Source organism: Myotis lucifugus, unplaced genomic scaffold, assembly GCF_000147115.1.
Source record: "Myotis lucifugus unplaced genomic scaffold, Myoluc2.0 scaffold_628, whole genome shotgun sequence".
In the NCBI taxonomy this organism is placed as follows: domain Eukaryota; kingdom Metazoa; phylum Chordata; class Mammalia; order Chiroptera; family Vespertilionidae; genus Myotis; species Myotis lucifugus.
In genome coordinates this window covers 211,561-232,247 of record NW_005871676.1, presented here as the reverse complement: position 1 = coordinate 232,247, position 20,687 = coordinate 211,561, and the positions used below count along the sequence as shown (strand labels likewise).

Here is a 20,687-nt window from a genome sequence, read left to right as displayed (position 1 = left end):
CATTGTGTCTTATTAAGCACTGCTGTGGCACTAGGATCAGCCCAAGAACATTCCCTATCCTGCCTCATAGAGGCCTTCATTCAGGGGAGGGAGTTGGGGAGAGAACACCAGATGACCCTAGTGTTGCGAGTGGGAAGGCCTTGATGCTCCTTTCTGGGAGTCTGGTCTGGTCTGAGGGTCAGGAATTTCTTCCAGAACCTGGGACCCTTACATTGAAGCATAAAAAGGCATGAGGGAAGAGCATCCTAGGCAGAGGGACCAGCATGTACAAAGGACCTGTGGCAGGAAGATGTGTGGGACAAGGAAGGCTATGTGGCCAGAAGGTGGGCATGCAGTGTGGGAAGAGGGAGGATGGGGGCAGAGGCCAATCCTGAAGCATCTTGTGGTCAGTATTAAGGAAGGTCAGAGGGAGCCATGGAAGACTTTATGCAAGTGAAGGGGAGGGTGTCCTGAACTCAGGATTGCCCTCTAATATCCCTGTTGCCCACTGCCCAGATTCTACATACACCTGTTTCCTGAGACCCCCAGGACTGCTCTCTGACTCAATCTCCCTGTCCCTCTCTTTGCCCTATAGGGCTGCCCAGGGACTGCCAAGAGCTGTTTGAAGAGGGAGAACGGCAAAGTGGACTATTCCAGATCCAGCCTCAGGGGTCCCTGCCTTTCCTGGTGAACTGCAAGATGACCTCAGGTAGGATGCGGCAGTCCACCAGGGAACTGTTGTCATTCTGTCAAATGCAGCCCACCTCCCTCACACCCACTCCCTCTTTCCCTGCTGAGTCCTGGGGACAAAGACCTAGGCTGAGCCTCCCGCCTGCTGGCCAGTCCACAGTATTCCTTCCTTTGACCACCTTCCTCCAGTCCTGCTGGGATGAATGAGGGGAGTATTGCTGTCCCTGGGTTTGGAGGTGGCTTGGAGTTTTGGAGCCAAATGGAGGAATTGGATTCCCCTGTGAGAAGGGTGCTCCTAGTGACCTTTTACCTGTCTGGGCAGATGGAGGTTGGACCATAATTCAGAGGCGCCAGGATGGCTCCGTGGATTTCAATCAGCCCTGGGAAGCCTATAAGACTGGCTTTGGAGATCCCCAAGGTGGGTGTTTCCAAAAGCCAGAGGCACAGGGAGAGGAGGGGGCTGTGGCGGTGGGTCCCTGTCTCACTGATGACCTTTCCCACTGTAGGAGAGTTCTGGCTGGGCCTAGAGAAGATGCACCTGATCTTGGGCGACCATGGCAGCCACCTGGCTGTGCAGCTGCAGGACTGGGAAGGCAATGCCAAGTCGTTTCAGTTCCCCATCCGCCTGGGTGGTGAGGACACAGCCTACAGCCTGCAGCTAACAGCACCCATGGCCAGCGAGCTGGGTGCCACCACTGTGTCACCCAGTAGCCTCTCCCTTCCCTTCTCCACTTGGGACCAGGACCACGACCTCCGTGGGGACAAGAACTGTGCAAAGAACCTCTCTGGTGAGTAAGCTCTGTCCCTCCTGGTCTTGCCTGCAGGGCCTCCCCTCCCTGCCTTTCTGCTTCCCTGCCCTACCTTCAACACAATTCCATCCATTACCCTCTTTTCCTTACTGGCTGTGTGCTGTTGGGCAACTGACTTAACCTCTCCCATCTTCAGTTGCCCCACCTTTAAAATGGGTATAATCACAGTGCCTACTCCATAGGATTATTATGAATATTCAATGAGATGACATTGTAGCAGAGCCACCAAGACAAACTCCGTCTTGTTCTAATGAAATCTAAGGCAGAGTCTAGGCCTTGTGAAGTGAAACATCAAACTCCCTTTTGGTGGGTCAAAAAATGATGGAGCAGCTGGGTGTGGCTCAGTTGGTTGGAGTGTCATCCCATGCACTGAAAGGCTGTGGGTTTGATCCCTGGTCAGGGCACATACCCAGGTTGTGGGTTCAATACCCTGGTTGGGTTGCATAAGGGAGGCAACCCATCCATGTTTCTCTCTCTCTCTCTCTCTCTCTCTCTCTCTCTCAAATCGATAAAAACATCCTGAGGTAAAGATTAAAAAATAATAAAAGCCTGGCAAGTGTTGCTCAGTGGTTGAGCATTGACCCATGGACCAAGAGGTCGCCAGTTCAATTCCAATTCCCAGTCAGGACACACGCCCAGCTTGTGGGCTCGATCTGGGAGGGGGGGGGTGCAAGAGTCAGTCAATCAATGTCTCTCTCATTGATGTTTCTATCTCTCTCTCCCTCTTCTTTCCTCTCTCTCTAAAAAATCAATTAAAAAACATTTAAAAGGGTGACTATAAATAAATAAAAAATACATCAAAAAGTGATGGAATACTGGTAATTTTTTATGGTTCAATCTAATATAAATTGATGAGACAGACGACAATCATAGAAAGTCTTTAATGAATGTCAGGGGCAGGGAAGTAACTTGCCATGGTCACAGATATGAGAGCTATGGTTATTGGGTTGGGGGTCCCAGAGTCCCTGAGGCTCCTCTGTTACAACCTGTGGTTCTTCAGGACACAATTTGACAACCACTGCCAAAGCCCTCCCATCTAAAGTGTGTAAGTCCAATGCCGCCTCATCGCTATCCCAGCCCCAGTGGTTAGGTCCCGCCTAACCATGTCCCCTTTTTTTCTGACAGGAGGCTGGTGGTTTGGTACTTGCAGCCACTCGAACCTTAATGGCCAGTACTTCCACTCCATTCCTCGGCATCGGCAGCAGCGTAAGAAGGGCATCTTCTGGAAGACCTGGCGGGGCCGCTACTACCCGTTGCAGGCCACCACCATGCTGATCCAGCCCAGAATGGATGAAGCAGCCTCTTAGCCTCCTTGCTGGAGCCTGGTCCCAGGCTCCTAGAGGACAGTGATTGTGATTCTGGCCCAGCACGTGGCCACACTCTGCCTGGGCAGGGGCTCTGGGCAGGGGCCATTTGGAGCAATGTGGACAGAGGAGCAGCCTATGACTGAAGAGGCCCCCTTTCTTAGTAGGGTGGCTATAGGTGATATACCCTCTGAGAACAGTACAGGGCACAGACCACAGAAGTGTGGGACCAACGGGCATTGAGGCCTGCTCTTTGCCTACCCAAGGAGTGGGAGATGCAAAGGGACCACTCGGGGGCAACCAGGCAGCCCTCAATGGTAGATTCAGTCATGTTGACTGGCCAGCGGATGAGGGCACCCTCACGGTGCTGTTGTATGTGGGTGCTGTGGGACAAGCCCATGCCACTGGTGTCTGGGTGGAGCTCACAGAATTCTTGAAATAAAAGCAGCTTCAGAATATTTTATTTTTCTTTGTCCTTAAGTTTGTTAAAAGTGGACAGTTTCAAAATCCAGGTAAACATGTTCTCAAGGTGGAGGTGAACACTCCCTGGTCTGTTAAGGACAAAACTGGTTATTCCTACCACCTCTGACAACTGATTTTAATTTCCTTCATTTATTATTTTATGATGTGTATGTTACTTTTATTTTCAAAATTAGAAAACAAAGCCCCCATTCATTCCTTCTGGAAGCAGGTAAAGAGAAAATTAGAACACCCTTCTGATCATATTTATGCATGTGAATCACCATTAACCTCTCAGTGTCCCACCAACTGATAAAAAAATTTTTTTAGAAGTAAAAAGAAACAGGTGAAATGAATTTTACAAATATATTTTATTGAATCCAATATATCAAAAATATTACTATTTCAATATGTGAACAACATAGAAGTTATTTTTTTAAAATAAATCTTTATTCATATTATTACAGTTGTTCCTCTTTTTCCCCCCATAGCTCCCCTCCACCCGGTTCCCACCCCCCCCCCCCCCCCGCCTTTACCCCCCACCCTACTGTCCTCGTCCATAGGTGTATGATTTTTGGCCAGACTCTTCCTGCACCCCCCACACTCCCTTCCCACTGAGAATTGTCAGTCCATTCCTTTTCTATGCCCGATTCTATTCTATTCACCAGTTTATTCTGTTCGTCAGATTTTTTATTCACTTGATTTTTAGATTCACTTGTTGATAGATACGTATTTGTTGTCACTTTGTTGTTCATAACTTTTATCTTTACCTTTTTCTTCTTCCTCTTCTTAAAGAATATCCTTCAGCATTTCTTCTAATACTGGTTTGGCGGAGATGAACTCCTTTAGCTTTTTCTTATCTGTGAAGCTCTTTATCTGACCTTCAATTCTAATGATAGCTTTGCTGGGTAGAGTAATCTTGGTTGTAGGTTCTTGCTATTCATCACTTTGAATATTTCTTGCCACTCCCTTCTGGCCTGCATAGTTTCTGTTGAGAAATCATCTGACAGTCGTATGGGTACTCCCTTGTAGGTAATTGAGTTTCTTTCTCTTGCTGCTTTTAATATTCTCTCTTTGTCTTTTGCCCTTGGCATTTTAATTATGATGTGTCTTGGTGTGGTCCTCTTTGGATTCCGTTTGTTTGGGGTTCTCTGCGCTTCCTGGACTTGTAAGTCTATTTCTTTCACCAGGTAGGGGAAGTTTTCTGTCATTATTTCTTCAAATAGGTTTTCAATATCTTTCTCTCTCTCTTCTTCTGGCACCCCTATACTTCGGATGTTGGTACGCCTGAAGTTGTCCCAGAGGCTTCTTGCACTATCTTCATATTTTTGTATTCTTTTTTCCTTTTGCTTTTCCAGTTGGGTGTTTTTTTGCTTCTTTGTATTTCAAATCTTTGCCTTGGTTCTTGGGATCCTCTAGTCTGCTGTTGGATCTCTGTATATTATTCTTTTTTTAAAAAAAATCTTTATTGTTCAGATTATTACAGTTGTTCCCCCTTTTTCCCCCCATAGCTCCCCTCCACCCAGTTCCCACCCCACCCTCTGCCCTTACCACCCCCCGTCCTCATCTATAGGTGTATGATTTTTGTCGCCAGGTCAAAGGTCATACACATGGAAACTGTAGCTATTTCCATCCGCAACGTGTTCCTGTGCTCGGAAAGGTCTCTCACGACTTGTTCACGCTCTACTCAGAAAGGGTGAGGAGCCACGTTACGGCTTTTTAAAATAATGTATCCTCTTATGTTTAAAATGAGGATTTCACTACCAAAAGTGAGGAGAAAGCAACACTACAGCTGCTCTCACCCCTCTCGCCCTTCGGGTGATAGTTGTGCATGGGGCTGCAAGCTGGTTCTCGGGCCATCGACGAAGCCGTCTGGGCGGCTCGCGCGGTTCCGCCTGCTTCCCAGGGGCCGTCGCAGCCTCGCAGGGGCCGTTGCAGCCTCACAGGGGCCGTCGCAGCCTCGCAGGGGCCGTCGCAGCCTCACGCAGCCTCACAGGGGCCGTCGCAGCCTCACGTAGCCTCGCAGGGGTCGCCGCAGCCTCTCGGGGCATCAGAGCCTCATGCGGCCTCTCAGGGGGCATCGCAGCCTCATGCAGCCTCTCAGGGGGCGTCAGAGCCTCATGCAGCCTCTCAGGGGGCATTGCAGCCTCATGCAGCCTCACAGGGGGCGCCGCATCCCACGTTGGGGGTGAAGGTGCGAGACAGAAGCTCCTCTCACTGTCTCTCCTGCTGCTCCCTCGCGTATCGCCGATGCTGGAAGTTTCTGAGAGCAGTCTGCAGGTGCTGGACATCATACTTTAACTGGTCAACTCGAAGTTTGGCATTCTGTCTTTTGTTGAGAGGTTCCTTGCTGGACAAAATCTCCAGGCGTTCTAGCTGGCTGAATATCTGGTATGCTTGCTTGGATTTCGTTTTCTACTAAGTACACAGACTGCTTGTCCTTCTCCCAGCGTCCCATGTGAGACTGGATCTGGTGGACCTGCTTGTGTGTTTGCTGGTACAGCGGTTCCATGCCGCCAGCCCAGCCGGGTCCGGTTCCAGCTTCCTCCGAACCTGAGTCTGCTTCTTGAGTGTGTCCCTTATGGATGCGAGGAGTTGAAATCAGCAGTTTGTTGGGTTAGGCTGCAAAAGCGCAGGTGGTTCCTTTTGTGCCACTGGCACAGGTTGGGTGGGGATGTAAATTGAGTAGGGCTGGGTTTCAGAGAATCACCAGGGCGGAGCAAACAGCAATGGTTGTCGACAGCATCTCTGCGACTCCGCGTCTCCGCATCCCCGAGTGCTGTGCCCCCACAGCAACAATGATCCTTGCGAGCAGCTCCTCCAGAAAGCCACCCTCGCTCTCCAACCTGCTGCAAGACAGTCCAGCCCCTCCTCGTAGGAGTCTGGGACCTCAGAATCCCGCTCCAAACAGGCTCAGTGGATTCAAGAGCTTGTATCCCCTTCCAATTGAAAAAAACCGCGCATCCAGTTGCAGCCCGCTTGGTGCGCACCTCCGTACCTCTGTTCTTGGCGCCTCTGCACCTCCTACTCAGTCTCAATGCTCTTCTTTCTTTCCTTCCAGTTGTAGAACTTCCACTGGGCCATCTTTCCCGTGGTTCTGGATGACAGCTGCTTTGTCTTATAGTTGGTAGTTTCAATGTTGTTGTGGGAGGCAGCACGCACAGGTCTATACCTTATGCCGCCATCTTGGTTCCTCCAGTATATTATTCTTTATTTCAGTCAGTGTATGCTTAATTTCTTTTTTTTATTTTTTATTAAGGTATTACATATGTGTCCTTATCCCCACGTTACCCCCTACCCGCCCCCCCCCCCCCGCTCATGCCCTCACCCCCCGTTTTCCGTGTCCATTGGTTAGGCCCATATGCTTGCATATAAGTCCTTTGGTTGATCTTTCCCCCTTACCCCCACCCTCCCTAACCTTCCCTCCAAGGCCAGACAGTCCAATCAATGCCTCTCTGTCTCTGGATCAGTCCTTGTTCATCAGTTTATGTTGTTCACCATATTCCACAAATGAGTGAGATCATGTGGTATTTATCCTTCTCTGACTGGCTTATTTCACTTAGCACAATACTCTCCAGTTCCATCCATGCTGTGGCAAATGGTAAGAGTTCCTTTTTCTTCTTCCTCTTCTTAAAGAATACCTTTCAGCATTTCATATAATGCTGGTTTGGTGGTGATGAACCCCTTTAGCTTTTTCTTATCTGTGAAGCTCTTTATCTGACCTTCAATTCTGAATGATAGCTTTGCTGGATAAAGTAATCTTGGTTGTAGGTTCTTGCTATTCATCACTTTGAATATTTCTTGCCACTCTCTTCTGGCCTGCATGGTTTCTGTTGAGAAATCATCTGACAGTCGTATGGGTACTCCCTTGTAGGTAATTGAGTTTCTTTCTCTTGCTGCTTTTAAGATTCTCTCTTTGTCTTTTGCTCTTGGCATTTTAATTATGATGTGTCTTGGTGTGGTCCTCTTTGGATTCCTTTTGTTTGGGGTTCTCTGCGCTTCTTGGACTTGTAAGTCTATTTCTTTCACCAGGTAGGGGAAGTTTTCTGTCATTAATTCTTCAAATAGGTTTTCAATATCTTGCCCTCTCTCTTCTTCTGGCACCCCTATAATTCGGATGTTGGTATGCTTGAAGCTGTCCCAGAGGCTCCTTACACTATCTTCGTATTTTTGGATTCTTTTTCTTTTTGCTTTTTCGGTTGGGTATTTTTTGTTTCTTCGTATTTCAAATCTTTGACTTGATTCTTGGGATCCTCTTGTCTGCTGTTGGATCTCTGTATATTATTCTTTATTTCAGTCAGTGTATGCTTAATTTCTAGTTGGTCTTTTTTCATATCCTCCAGGGTCTCACTAAATTTATCGACGGTTTCCAGAAAATTCTTGAAAAACCTTATAAACGTGTTTTTGAACTCTATATCCAGTCGTTTGCTTTCCTCCATTTCTGTCATTTGTGACCTGTTTCTTTGTCTCCGCATTTTTTATGCTTCCCTGTGTTGGTAGAGTGGTTTTGTGTGCTAGGTGTCCTATAGGGCCCAGTGGCTTAGCCTCCCCAGTTACCTGAGGTGGACACTCTTGGTGCGACCCCTTGTGGGCTTTGTGCACAGTCTTGTTGTACTTATGCCTTGATTGCTGTTGGTATCACTGATAGGAATTGACCTCCAGGTCAATTGGCTGTGAGGACCAGTTGTGTCTACAATGGGAGAACTTCTGTGCTGGAGACACCCTTCTGGGGCAAGACTTGCTTCAGTGGGGCTTTGGTGCTCACTGAGTCTGCCCCCTGAGTGTGTCTCTTATGGATCTGAGGAGTTGTAATCTGGATGGTCCCACTCTGACCACTGGGTACACTGGCTCTTGGATCTAAGGAGGTACTATTTTAGCCTCTGCCTGAAGGTTACCCAGCAGGAGCTACGAAGAGATCTGCAGATTCCCCTTCCTTTTTTGGAGTTTGGAGGTGCCCAGATGAGGCCCAGCTTTGAAGCAGTGCAAGCTGCTGTGGGGCCTTGGGCCTTCTCTTGGAAGTTCTGGGTCTGTCTGGGCCAGCTGCAATTTGTTAGGTAATTTTCAGGTTGCAAAGGGCCAGGGCATTCATATGCAAAAGCCTCTGCCAAGGCCTGGGTGGGGCGGGGTCTCGGAATCATCAGGGCGGGGCAAGCAGCTATGGCTGATCCTCAGCCCTGCCCTTAAGGGGCCCCGTGTCTCAGTGTCCCGGTAATCGCTGCAAGCACCTCTGAGGGAAAGCCGCCCTCAAGTTCCGAGTTCTGCCTGCTGCCAGACAGTCCAGTTTCTCCCCGTATGAGTCCTGGGTCCCAAGAGACTTCCCGGAACCGGAGTTCAGAGCAGTCGGGAGCTTGTGACTCCCTCCCGATTCAAAAAGACAGCCGTGTCCTCAGGTGCCAGCCCCTTTCCGCGCGCGCACTCGAGCCTCCGTACCTCTGCACTTTACTTCCGCACCTCCTCTGAGTCTCAGTGTGCTTTTCTCTTTCCTTCTAGTTGTAGAATTTCCACTCAGCCAGCCTTCCTGTAGTTCTGGATGATGTCCGTTTTGTCTTTTAGTTGTATTTTTGAAGTGGTTGTGCGAGGCAGCAATTTCCGGTGTTTACCATCTTGGTTTCTCTTCTATGCTTAATTTCTAATTGGTCCTTTTTCATATCCTTGAGGGTCTCGCTATATTTCTCGGAGGTTTCTAGAAGATTCTTGAGTAGCCTTATAACCGTGATTTTGAACTCTATATCCAGTAGTTTGCTTTTCTCCATTTCTTTCATTTGTGACCTTTCTTTCTTTCTGCATTTTGGCTGCTTCCCTGTGTTGATAGAGTGGCTTTATGTGCTAGGTGTCCTATAGGGCCCAGTGGCTCAGCCTCCCTAATTACCTGAGGTGGACACTCTTGGTGCACCCCTTTGTGGGCTGTGTGCACAGTCTTATTGTAGTTAAGCCTTGATTGCTGTTGGTATCACTGATAGGAATTGACCTCCAGGTCAATTGGCTGTGAGGACCAGTTGTGTCTACAATGGGAGAACTTCTGTGCTGGAGACACCCTTATGGGGCAGGACTTGCTTCAGTGGGGCTTTGCTGCTCACTGAGTCTGCCCCCTGAGTGTCTCTTATGGATGTGAAGAGTTGTAATCTGGATGGTCTCACTCTGACCACTGGGTAGACTGGCTCTTGGATCTCCAAGGGGGTGCAAAGTCACCCACTGCCTGAGGCCACCCAGCAGGAGCTTCAGAGAGATCTGTAGATTCCTTCTCTTTGTTTGGGGTTTGGAGGTGCCCAGATGAGGCGCAGCTGTGAAGTAATGCAGACTGCTGACAGCCTTAGGCCTTCTTTTGGAAGCTCTGGGTTTCTCTCACCCAGCTGCAGTTTGACAGGCTTTTAGGCAGGGAAAGGCCAGGCCTTTAGTATGCAAAAGCCTCTGTGCACAGCTTGGGTGGGGTTATAAATTGGGTGGGGCGTGGTCTCAGGGAGTCACAGTGTGGTGCAAACAGCAATGATTGCCTTTGGCCCTCCCCCATAGGTCCCTCGGTCTCTATGTCCCTTGCCCCGTGCAGGAACAATGAACGCTGCAAGCACCTCTGAGAGAAAGCTGCCCTCACGTTCTGGCCTGATGCCAGACAGTACAGTTTCTCTCCACATAAATCCAGATTCTTGCCCAGAACTGGATTTCAGAGCAGTCGGGAGCTTGTATCTCCCTCCCAGTTGAAAAAGACAACAGCATAATTGCTGCCAGCCCTTTCGCATGAGCCTCCGTACCTCCACACTTCCACAGCTCTGCACCTCCTACCGGACTCAATGTGCTTTTCTCTTTCCTTCTGGTTGTAGAATTTCCACTCACTCAGCCTTCCCTTGGTTCTGGATGGTATTCATTTTGTCTTTTAGTTGTAGTGTTTTAATGTGGTTGTACGCGGCAGCTAGTTCAGGTGTTTACCTATGCTGCCATCTTGGTTGTCTCTACATAGAAGTTATTAATGAAATACTTGACATTGCTTTTATGTACTAAACTAGAGGCCCAATGCACGAAATTTGTGCAAGGGGCTTGGCCCTTGCAGCTGCGGCAGCTTGCCTTGGCCCTCACAGCCATGACTGCTTGCCTCTGCCCTCACAGCCCCAGCTTTGTCTGGAAGGTCCTCTGGAAGGACATCCGGAAGGTTATTCAGCTGTCCGGTTAATTAGCATATTATGCTTTTATTATTATAGACTAGTGGCCTGGTGCACGAATTCGTGCACATTGAAAGGGAATCAATTAGAAGAAATATTTTAATATCACTATTTGCAAGTCCTGGGTGCAGGTATCTGGCTCCCTCCTCTCTCCTGTCAGAGTCTATGATGGTGCCTGCAGGTACGCCGTGTCAAAGCCGGCACCCTGCGGGGCCGGTGCCCCAGGGGACACGGGGCTGGTGAAGGGGATGAGAGTGGTGGCCTGGCTCTAAGAAAACTGCCCTGGGCCTCCCTGGGTTACCTCTGGGTTCCCCTGTGAAAAGGGCCAGAGGCGTCGGGGCTGAGTGCGGAGCCAGCAGCAGCAGCAGTGGAAGAAGCTGTCATGGCTGGCTCTTTGCCTATCACGGTGGCGGGACTGCAGCAAACAGCAGAACATGCCTTGGTGGGAATGTCTCTATCAAATGAGCTGGGTAGGGGCTGTTTTAGAACGTGGCTGCCTGGCTACCAGGGTTCCACGTTCTGTTGGGCTCCATCGTCAGGAAGTGAGGTCACTGCTCTTGTCAGGAAATGAAATCACTGCTCTTGTGTAAGGAGAAGCTCGGGGTAGGGGACCATGCAGTGACCAGGGAAATTTTCTGTCATGTTCATACCCCAGGTCAAGGCTGGAGAGTGGACGTGGAGTGTGGGCAGCTCCCGCTACCCCAGGTTTATCCCAACACTGGAGCTGAATCTCATTTCCCCCCCAGGGTGGAGGTGAAGTGGGGGTGGTGCCCTTTCCCCTGATGTTTAGCCTGTGGGGCTGGCGCCCTGCGGGCTGCGGGACTCCCCCGAGTCCCGGAGTCCCGCAGCCCCATGGGGGACTCCCCCAAGTCCTGTAGTCCCACAGCCCCGTGGGCCACTCCCCCGAGTCCTGGAATCCTGCCCCGGAGCCGGGCCCCACAGGATTCCGCCCCCGCCATGCACCTCCTGGTCAACTTCCCTCCAGTACCCTTGCGCATGCAGCGTCAAGCCCCGCCCCACCCACCTGCATGCGCCTGCTGTGCATGCAGCCATCTTGTGACGGCACGAGGGCATCATGGTGTGATGGCATGAGGACCACCTAGGCTTTTATTAGTAAGACTAGAGGCCCGATGCATGAAATTAATGCAAGGGGCTTGGCCCTCGCAGCCATGGTGGCTTGCCTCGGCCCTCACAGCCCCGACTTCATCTGGAAGGTCGTCTGGAAGGATGTCTGGAAGGTTGTTCAGCTGTTCAGTCTAATTAGCATATTATGCTTTTATTATTATAGATATTTGGAATCTGGTCTGTATTTTACATTTATGGCACATCTGAATTTGGACCAACCATATTTTAAGCACTTAACAGTCACAGAGGCCAGTGGCCACCATATTTGGACAGCACAGCTCTAATGTGTACATTAATGCAGTGTTTGGGGTAAATTCACATTTTTTTGGTCACGTCTGTATGTTTTCCTTTAAATTGGCTTTAAAAATGCATATATAAATTCAACTAGTATTGACCAAGCACCTGCTACATGCTAAAACCCTATACTAAGTGCTTGGGATACTGTAGTGAAAGGAGAGTCCCTGCTAGTACCAAGCCCCTCCCATTACAGACCTATAACTGATGGTCCAAACTGAGATGCTTTTTGAAAGTGAAAGGGGGTATGCTGTTAATAATTAAGCTAAATGACAAACAAAGCAGCTCACTCCCAGGTATATCAGGATTTATTGACTCAATTTTTATTTATTTTTAAACAATTATTTAGCCTGGCTGGTGTGGCTCAGTAGTTGAGCATCAACCTATGAACCAGGAGGTCACAGTTTGATCCCAGTCAAGGGCATATGCCCGGGTTGTGGGCTCGATCCCCAAGGGAGGGCATGCAGGAGGCAGCTTATCAATGATTCTCTCTCGTCATTGATGTTTCTATCTCTCTCTCCCTTTACCTTCCTCTCTGAAATCAATAAAATATATTTTTTAAAATAAATATTTATTTTTTTAAATTATTGATTGATTCATTTTTAGAAAGAGAGGAACGTTGATTTGTTATTTCACTTATTTATGTACTTACTAGAGGCCCAGTGCACGAAATTCGTGCACAGGCATGGGGGGGGGGGGGGGAGTTCCCTCAGCCCAGTCTGCACCCTCTCTAATCCAGACACCTTGGAGGATGTCCAACTGCCAGTTTACTCGCAATCCGGGACTGCTGGCTCCTAACCGCTCACCTGCCTGCCTGTCTGATCACCCCTAACCACTCTGCCTGCCTGCCTGATCACCCCTAACCACTCTGCCTGCCTGCCTGATCACCCCTAACCACTCTGCCTGCCGGCCTGATCACCCCTAACTGTCCTGCCCTGCCTGCCTGATTGCCCCTAACCACTCTCCCCTGATGGCCTGATTGCTACTAACCGGCTCTGCCTAGGCCCCCCGTCGCTGTGGCTTTGTCCAGAAGGAGGACCAGACCCGGTCTAATTAGCATATTACCCTTTTATTAGTATAGATTGGTTGATTTTTTAAACAAATTTTTAAAAGATTTTTTAATTTGATTTTTAGAGAATAAGGGAGAGAGAGAAAGAAACATCAATATGAGAGTGCAACATTGATCGGCTGCCTCCTGCATGCCCCCTACTGGAGATTGAGCCTGCAGCCCAGGCATGTGCTCTGACTGGGACTCAACCAGCCACCTTTCAGTGCACTGGACGATGGCAAGCCAACTGAGCCACACTGGCTAGGGCTATTGAGTGATTCTTGTATGTGCCCTGACCAGAAAACCCACAACCTTGGTGTATTGGGATGATGCTCTACCAGTGGTCAGCAAACTCATTAGTCAACAGAGCCAAATATCAACAGTACAACGATTGAAATTTCTTTTGAGAGCCAAATTTTTTAAACTTAAACTATATAGGTAGGTACATTGTTATTAACTTAATTAGGGTACTCCTAAGGCTTAGGAAGAGCCACACTCAAGGGGCCAAAGAGCCGCATGTGGCTTGCGAGCCGCAGTTTGCCGACCACGGCTCTAACCAACTGAACTAACTGGCTAGGGCCTTGACTCTGTTTTTAAAAATGTAAACACAAAACAAATAAATAAAAAAGATAAGAAAAAAATGTAAACACATATCTCTACTACATATGGAAAGCCAATATCACCTGCTATAAATAGATTAGTAAAACTAAAGTCAATGAAAATAAAACAATGCCAATGCTTTAAAATTCCAGCTAGAGGAAACCAAGATGGCGGCATAGGTAAACACCGGAGATTGCTGCCTCGCACAACCACTTCAAAAATACAACTAAAAGATGGAACGGACATCATCCAGAACCACAGGAAGGCTGGCTGAGTGGAAATTCTACACCTAGAAGGAAAGAGAAAAGCATACCAAGACTCAGAAGAGGTGCGGAAGTAAAATACAAAGGTGCGGAGGTGCATGCGGAGAGGGCTGGCGGCTGAGGACATGATTGTCTTTTTCAATCGGGAGGGAGTCTCAAGCTCTGAGCTCCAGTTCAGGGCGAGTCTCTGAGGACCCAGACTCATACAGGAGAAACGGGACTGTCTGGCATCAGTCGGAACTCAAGGGCAGCTTTCTCTCGGAGGCGCTTGCAGAGATTGTCGGGGCCTCTGAGGGCAGGACTGAGAGCAGCCATACTGCTCGCTCCTCCTGCCCTGTTGATCCCCTGGGAACCGGCCCTGCCCAAGCCCTGCACAGAGGATTTTGCATATGAAAGGCCCGGCCCTTTGTAATCTGAAAATTACTTAACAAACTGCAGCTGGCCCAAGGCCCCACAGCAACTTGCATTGCTTTACAGCTGGCTTCTGCTGGGTAGCCTCAGGCAGAGGCTAGATTAGCACCTCTTAGATCCAAGAGCCAGTGTACCCAGTGGTCAGAGTGGGACCATCCAATTACAACTTCTCAGATCCATGGGCAGACTCAGTGAGCACCAAAGCCCCACTGAAGCAAGTCTTGCCCCATAAGGGTGTCTTCAGCACAGAAGTTCTCCCACCGTAGACACAGCTGATTATCACAGCCAATTGGCCTGGAGGTCAATTCCTCCCAGTGTTACCTACAACAATCAAGGCATAAGTACAACAAGACTGTGCACAAAGCCCACAAGGGGGTGCACCAAGAGTGTCTACCTCACGTAATTGGGGAGGCTGAGCCACTGGGCCCTATAGGACACTTAGCACAGAAACCCACTCTATCGACACAGCGAAGCATAAAAAATGCCGAGACAAAGAAACAGGACACAAATGACAGAAATGGAGGAAAGCAAACTACTGGATATAGAGTTCAAAACCACACTTTTAAGGTTTTTCAAGAATTTTCTAGAAACCATCGATAAACTTAATGAGACCCTCAAGAAATCTAGTGAGACCCTCGATGCTGTGATAAAGGACCAACTAGAAAGTAAGCATACACTGACTGAAATAAAGAATAATATACAGACTCCCAACAGCAGACCAGAGGATTGCAAGAATCAAGTCAAAGATTTGAAACACGAAGAAGCAAAAAACACCCAACCGGAAAAGCAAAATGAAAAAAGAATCCAAAAATACGAAGATAGTGTAAGGAGCCTCTGGGACAGCTTCAAGCGTACCAACATCCGAATTATAGGGGTGCCAGAAGAAGAGAGAGAGCAAGATATTGAAAACCTATTTGAAGAAATAATGACAGAAAACTTCCCCTATCTGGTGAAAGAAATAGACTTACAAGTCCAGGATGCACAGAGAACCCCAAACAAAAGGAATCCAAAGAGGACCACACCAAGACACATCATAATTAAAATGCCAAGAGCAAGAGAGAATCTTAAAAGCAGCAAGAGAAAGAAACTCAGTTACCTACAAGGGAGTACCCATACAACTGTCAGCTGATTTTTCAACAGAAACTATGCAGGCCAGAAGGGAGTGGCAAGAAATATTCAAAGTGATGAATGCCAAGAACCTACAACCAAGATTACTTTATCCAGCAAAGCTATCATTCAGAATTGAAGGTCAGATAAAGAGCTTCACAGATAAGAAAAAGCTAAAGGGGTTCATCACCACTAAACCAGTATTATATGAAATGCTGAAAGGTATCTTTTAAGAAGAGGAAGAAGAAGAAAAAGGTAAAGATACAAATTATGAACAACAAATACACATCCATCAACAAGTGAATCTAAAAATCAAGTGAATAAATAATCTGATGATCAGAATAAACTGGTGATTATAATAGAATCAGGGGCATAGAAAGGGAGTGGACTGACTATTCTTGGGTGGGAGAAGGGGTGTGGGGGATGCAGGAAGAGACTGGACAAAAATCGTGCACCTATGAATGAGGACAGTGGGGGGGGGTGAGGGCGGAGGGTGGGAGGGGAACCGGGTGGAGGGGAGCTATGGGGGGAAAAAGAGGAACAACTATAATAATCTGAACAATAAAGATTTAATTAAAAAAAAAAGAAAATAAATAAATAAAATTCCAGCTAGAGCCCTAGCTGGTTTGGCTCAGTGGAGAGAGCGTCAGCCTGCAGACTGAAGGGTCCCGGGTTCGATTCCAGTCAAGGGCACATTCCCAGGTTGCAGGCTCGATCCCCAGTGGGGGGTGTGCAGGAGGCAGCCAATCATTGATTCTCTCTCATCATTGATGTTTCTATCTCCCTCTCCCTTCCTCTCTAAAATAAATAAAAAATATGTTTTTTAAAAAGGTAAGATGATGGACAGATGGATAGAAAGATAGATATGTGATAAAGCTTACTAACAGTGGGATCCAGGAGGTAGGGATATGAGTACAGAGATATTCTCTGTACAATTCTTTCCATTTTTCTAAATGTTTAAAAATTTCACAATAAAATGTAAGGAAGAAAATCCTAGCCAGATCCTGTTGCTTTCTGCAGATTCTCAGTCTATGTCCCAACTGTGTTGGTGGAGGGGTGGTCTCCCCAGCTCTTAAATGAGAAAGATAAGGGTTAGAAAATTGTTCAAGAGATATTAGCCACAGAGAGCAAGCCTCTCTCCTTGTTAGGTAATAAAGGATTTTAAGGATTGAAAAAAGAAAAAAGGTAGCACTTTCTCAGTATGTGGTTCAATGTTATTTAATGCACCACCTAAAATTATCACCCAGATCATATTGTATAGTGGAGTTTGGTAAGCAGACTCTCCTTGTGGGTTCTTGTCTTATGAAGTTTGAAGAATAAAATTTGTGGACTAAAAGGACTTGTTAGTAGAAGTGTGGAAATTTATTGGAAGCAAATACAAACTCTCACGTAGGAAAGGGCTCCCAAGGGGGTAACCAACTAAGCCCCTTTGTCTAAGGCAGTGGTTCTCAACCTTGGCTGCACATTAGAATCACCTGGGAATCTTTTTAAAATCCTGATTTCTGGGCCTCATCCTCCGGAAATTCTGTTTCTTTGTTACTAATGTTGTGGCCTCACCCCATAACCACCAGAGGCTCGCCCCGATGACAGCAACTGGTGCCCCCAATTCTGTTTCTTTGTTATGGGGTGGGGCCACAACATTAGTAACAAAGCAACAGAATTTCCGAGGATGAGGCCCAGAAATCAGGATTTTAAAACGATACCCAGGTGGTTCTAATGTGCAGCCAAGGTTGAGAACCACTGACCTAAGGGTTTTAAGGGTGGAGATTTTAGGGGAGGTCCCAGGGGAAGACCTCAATAGATTTTAGCAGTTTTCCAGGTGTGTCCTTTCAGGGTTGTGGTCTCCACTGATTGATTGGCCAGCACCAGGGCAGGGGGTCATTATTCAATGCAGCTGGTCCTGAGGCTGATTTTGTTGCTTATCTGAACCTGGAGCAGAAATCCACTGAGGCCTAGATGTTATCTCTAGGGAGGAAAGGTCAGGGGGTCCAAACCACATCCAAAAGTCACCCTGGGGTGAGGTCCCACCCTGCAATTGGTTGTCCATTGCTAGGAACTTGGGGCTTTCCACCACGGTGACCTTCTGTACTTGGCCCATCACCCTTGCTCTGCTCAGGTCTAACTGCCTACCACATTCAGTCATGCTGGGTGTAGGGCAGAGAAGGGGCATGACCAAAACAGGAGAAAAGGCTTCATTTGGTGAACATGGCCTTTGAGTCAGTTTTCAAATTAGGATAATTTGAAAGATGGTGGGGGGTGGGGGTGGGATGTCATTCTAGAAAGAGGTCACTGTGAGAGCAAAAGCCTAGTGGTCTGGGGGGAAGTGCACAGCCCCATCTGGCCACAGCATGGAGCAGGAAGCTGGATGGTGAACTGGGTAAGGTAGGGAGGGGATTTGGTCTGAATGTGAGGGTTAAAAGCCAGCTGCCCAGGAGCTTGCTGACAAAGGCTTTCTTCCAGCCTCGCCTTTTCACCTAATCTCACCTCTGGCCCCTGGAACTCACTCTCCAGCCACCATGTCCTCCTGGCTTTCAGACTCATCAGGTTCTCTCTTTCACTTGCTGTTGCATCCACCATCTCGTCCCTCACCTTAGGACTCAGTGCAAATGCCACCTGCCTCAAGATACCTTCCCTGACTCCCTACCGAAGGAGCTCCACTATCACATAACTGTGGGGACCCTGTTTAGAGTGCATCGGATGGTCAAGGCCACGCTGAGCCTGGGACTCATAATCAGAATGTTCAAGGCTAAGATACCAAACACAGGTCCACGGACTATGTGCAGGTGCACAGCAAGTACAGCAATCTCACGGTCACTGTGCCCTTCTGTAGCCAAATTGATCGATGTCATTGTTGGCAACTGGCCTTGTCTAAGGAGTATAATACATGTAATTAACCAGCCAGTGTGCTGGGAGAGAAGCTCAGAGGTAGTTACTATGTGAGGGCTACAGAGGCCAGCCAGCGTAATGGACAGAGAAGTGGGCTGGAGAAGCTGAGGTGGGCACAGAGGATTATAGCTACTATGCAAGACTGGAGAGGCTGGAGAAGCGGCTGAGGCAGAGAGCTCAGGTGCCGTTACTATGTGAGGTGGTGAGTCTAGGGGGCAGCATGCAGCTGCTCAGATAATAACTGTGGATACAGAGACTGCTATACTGTGTGGGAAAAATATGTGTTTACCAGCCAGTGTGTGGCTGCCTATATGGGGTTGCTGTGAAGGACTGTTTTGTCTGATGGCTTATATGCCACAGCTTCTGCAATAAAGACTCATTCTTATATACCCACAACTTCTCATGGCTTCTCTGTCTACCAACCGGCAGCCAACAAGGTCCAGACCCTGGCAAAAGGGGCTCGGCCCCAACAGTTAGTACAATGGGCAGGATTTGAGAAGGAACCTGGCCTGGTACTTGGCATAGCTGAGGAGAATTCAGAAGAATATACGGACTCAGAGCAGCAGTGCTGTGCAGAGCTCTTGCTGCTCCTGACAATAACCCAGGCTATTTTCCTCATTGCATGCCTCCCATGGAGGGACCTGGAAATTATAATACTAAGCAAAATAAGCCAGTCAGAGAAAGACAAATGCGGTGTGTGTTGTTTACTTGCTTCTTGTCTCCCTGTCCCCACTGAACTGTCAGCTCCAAGAGGACTGGGACTATCTTATTCAATGATGTGACCCCAGCACTAGAGCGCTGCCTGGCACTTAGTAGGTGCTGGGTAAATACTTACTAAGGAAAGGACTAAAATGATTTTTAAACAGTGGAGCGAGAGAATCTGACTCATGTTTTAAGACTCCCTCTGACTGCTGTGGCAAGAACAGCATGTGCATGTGTGGGCAGAGCAGGGAGATCTGGAAGGTCCAGGGAGTGATGATGGGGCAAGAATCAGGGTGGTGGCAGTGGAGGGGCAGTGGAGAAGTAGTCAGAGTATATGAGGAAGGAGGGACATAAAAAGGCAATTAAGAGAGGGGTAAGGAGGCAGGGCCAGGGGAGTAAGGATGAGAAGGCGAGAAAAGTACATGACCTCTGGTTTTGATCATGGAGTGGGGGTGGGAAGAACAAAGACACAGGAGGAGGAGGGAAAAGGCCAAATTAATATCTAGGTTGCCTGATGGACATAGCAGGGATGATGTCCAGGAGGCAATAATAATTATAGTTATATAAAAAGTAATTATAGTTATAGTTATAACTAGTACATGAGATCTATGCTTACATTATCCATCACATATTCCAAATATTTATTGAGAACAACAGTGATTACGACAGACACGTCTATGCCATCATGAGGCTGATAATATTATTGACTTGAGACAGAAACTAAACAGATTAATAGACCAAGAAAGAAATACAGTAGGTCCTCGGGTTATGTCGGAGATCCGTTCCTACAGTGTGACATAACACGATTTTCACTGTAAGTCGGAACCCACCTACATAAGCACCTACGTCACTCAGATGGAGCACATACAACAGCAGTAATGAAGTGAAACAGTAAAAAAAATTTAAAAGAAAGATAACAATTCCTGACCTTTACTTGTGGTAAATAAATAATAAAAAAAAACATAAAGCACATATGTACATACGTCGAAATTACGGAACTTTTTAAAAAATAAATAAATGGGAAATGGTGATGTAACCACAAAATGACATACGTCGAGTCCAACGTAACCCGAGGACTGTATATACTTTAAGGTTAGGTAGTGAGAAATCCTGGGGTGGGGAATGTGTGTGTGTGTGTGTGTGTGTGTGTGTGTGTGTGTGTAATGAAATAGGTTAAGGGACAGAGAGGAGAGATTATGTTGGACAGAGTCTGATGTCCAGTAAAGATTATAAATATTTGGCCCTAGCCGGTATGGCTCAGTGGATAGAGTGTGGGCCTGCAGACTGAAGGGTTAGATTCCGCTCAAGTGCACATTCCCAGGTTGCAAACTTGATCCCCAGTAGGGGGCATGCAGGAGGCAGCCGAGCAATGATTCTTTCTCTCTTGTTATTGATGTTTCTATTTCTCTCCCTCTTTGAAATCAATAAAAATATATTTTTAAAAAAAGAAAATAATCCCAAAACACCAATCAGAAAGAATACATGTACCCCTATGTTCATAGCAGTGTTATTTACAATAGCTAAGATCTGGAAACAGCCCAAGTGCCCATCAGTAGATGAGTGGATAAAAATGCTGTGGTACATTTACACAATGGAATACTATGTGGCTGTAAATAAGAACTCTCACCATTTGATAGCATGGATGGACCTGGAGATTATAATGCTAAGCAAAATAAGGCAGTCATAGAAAGACAAATACGGTATGATCTCACTTATACGTGGAATCCAATGAACAAAATAAACTGATGAACAAAATAGAACCAGAGTTATGGATACACTAGAGGCCTGGTGCATGAGATTCATGCATGGGGGGGGGGTGAGGGGGGTCCCTCAACCCAACCTGCGCCCTCTCACAGTCC

At 47.6% G+C, this 20,687-nt stretch overlaps 2 protein-coding genes across 2 annotated transcripts in view; both read left to right on the top strand.

The window, feature by feature from the left end:
- The window catches only part of ANGPTL4 (angiopoietin like 4), a gene marked incomplete at its 5' end in the record, with an annotated part of 5,334 nt that extends 2,089 nt beyond the window's left edge, over positions 1 to 3,245 (top strand). Inside the window, 4 exon segments of the mRNA XM_014447228.2 lie at positions 575 to 688; positions 992 to 1,087; positions 1,176 to 1,457; positions 2,604 to 3,245. Of these exon segments, the coding sequence (XP_014302714.2) occupies positions 575 to 688; positions 992 to 1,087; positions 1,176 to 1,457; positions 2,604 to 2,785 (674 nt within the window).
- A 2,725-nt stretch (positions 3,246 to 5,970) lies between these two features.
- Positions 5,971 to 20,687, top strand: part of RAB11B (RAB11B, member RAS oncogene family) — a 24,029-nt gene continuing 9,312 nt past the window's right edge. The window contains exon 1 of the mRNA XM_014447225.2: positions 5,971 to 6,115. Coding sequence (XP_014302711.2) covers positions 5,971 to 6,115 — 145 coding nt within the window. The remainder of the gene's footprint in view (positions 6,116 to 20,687) is intronic.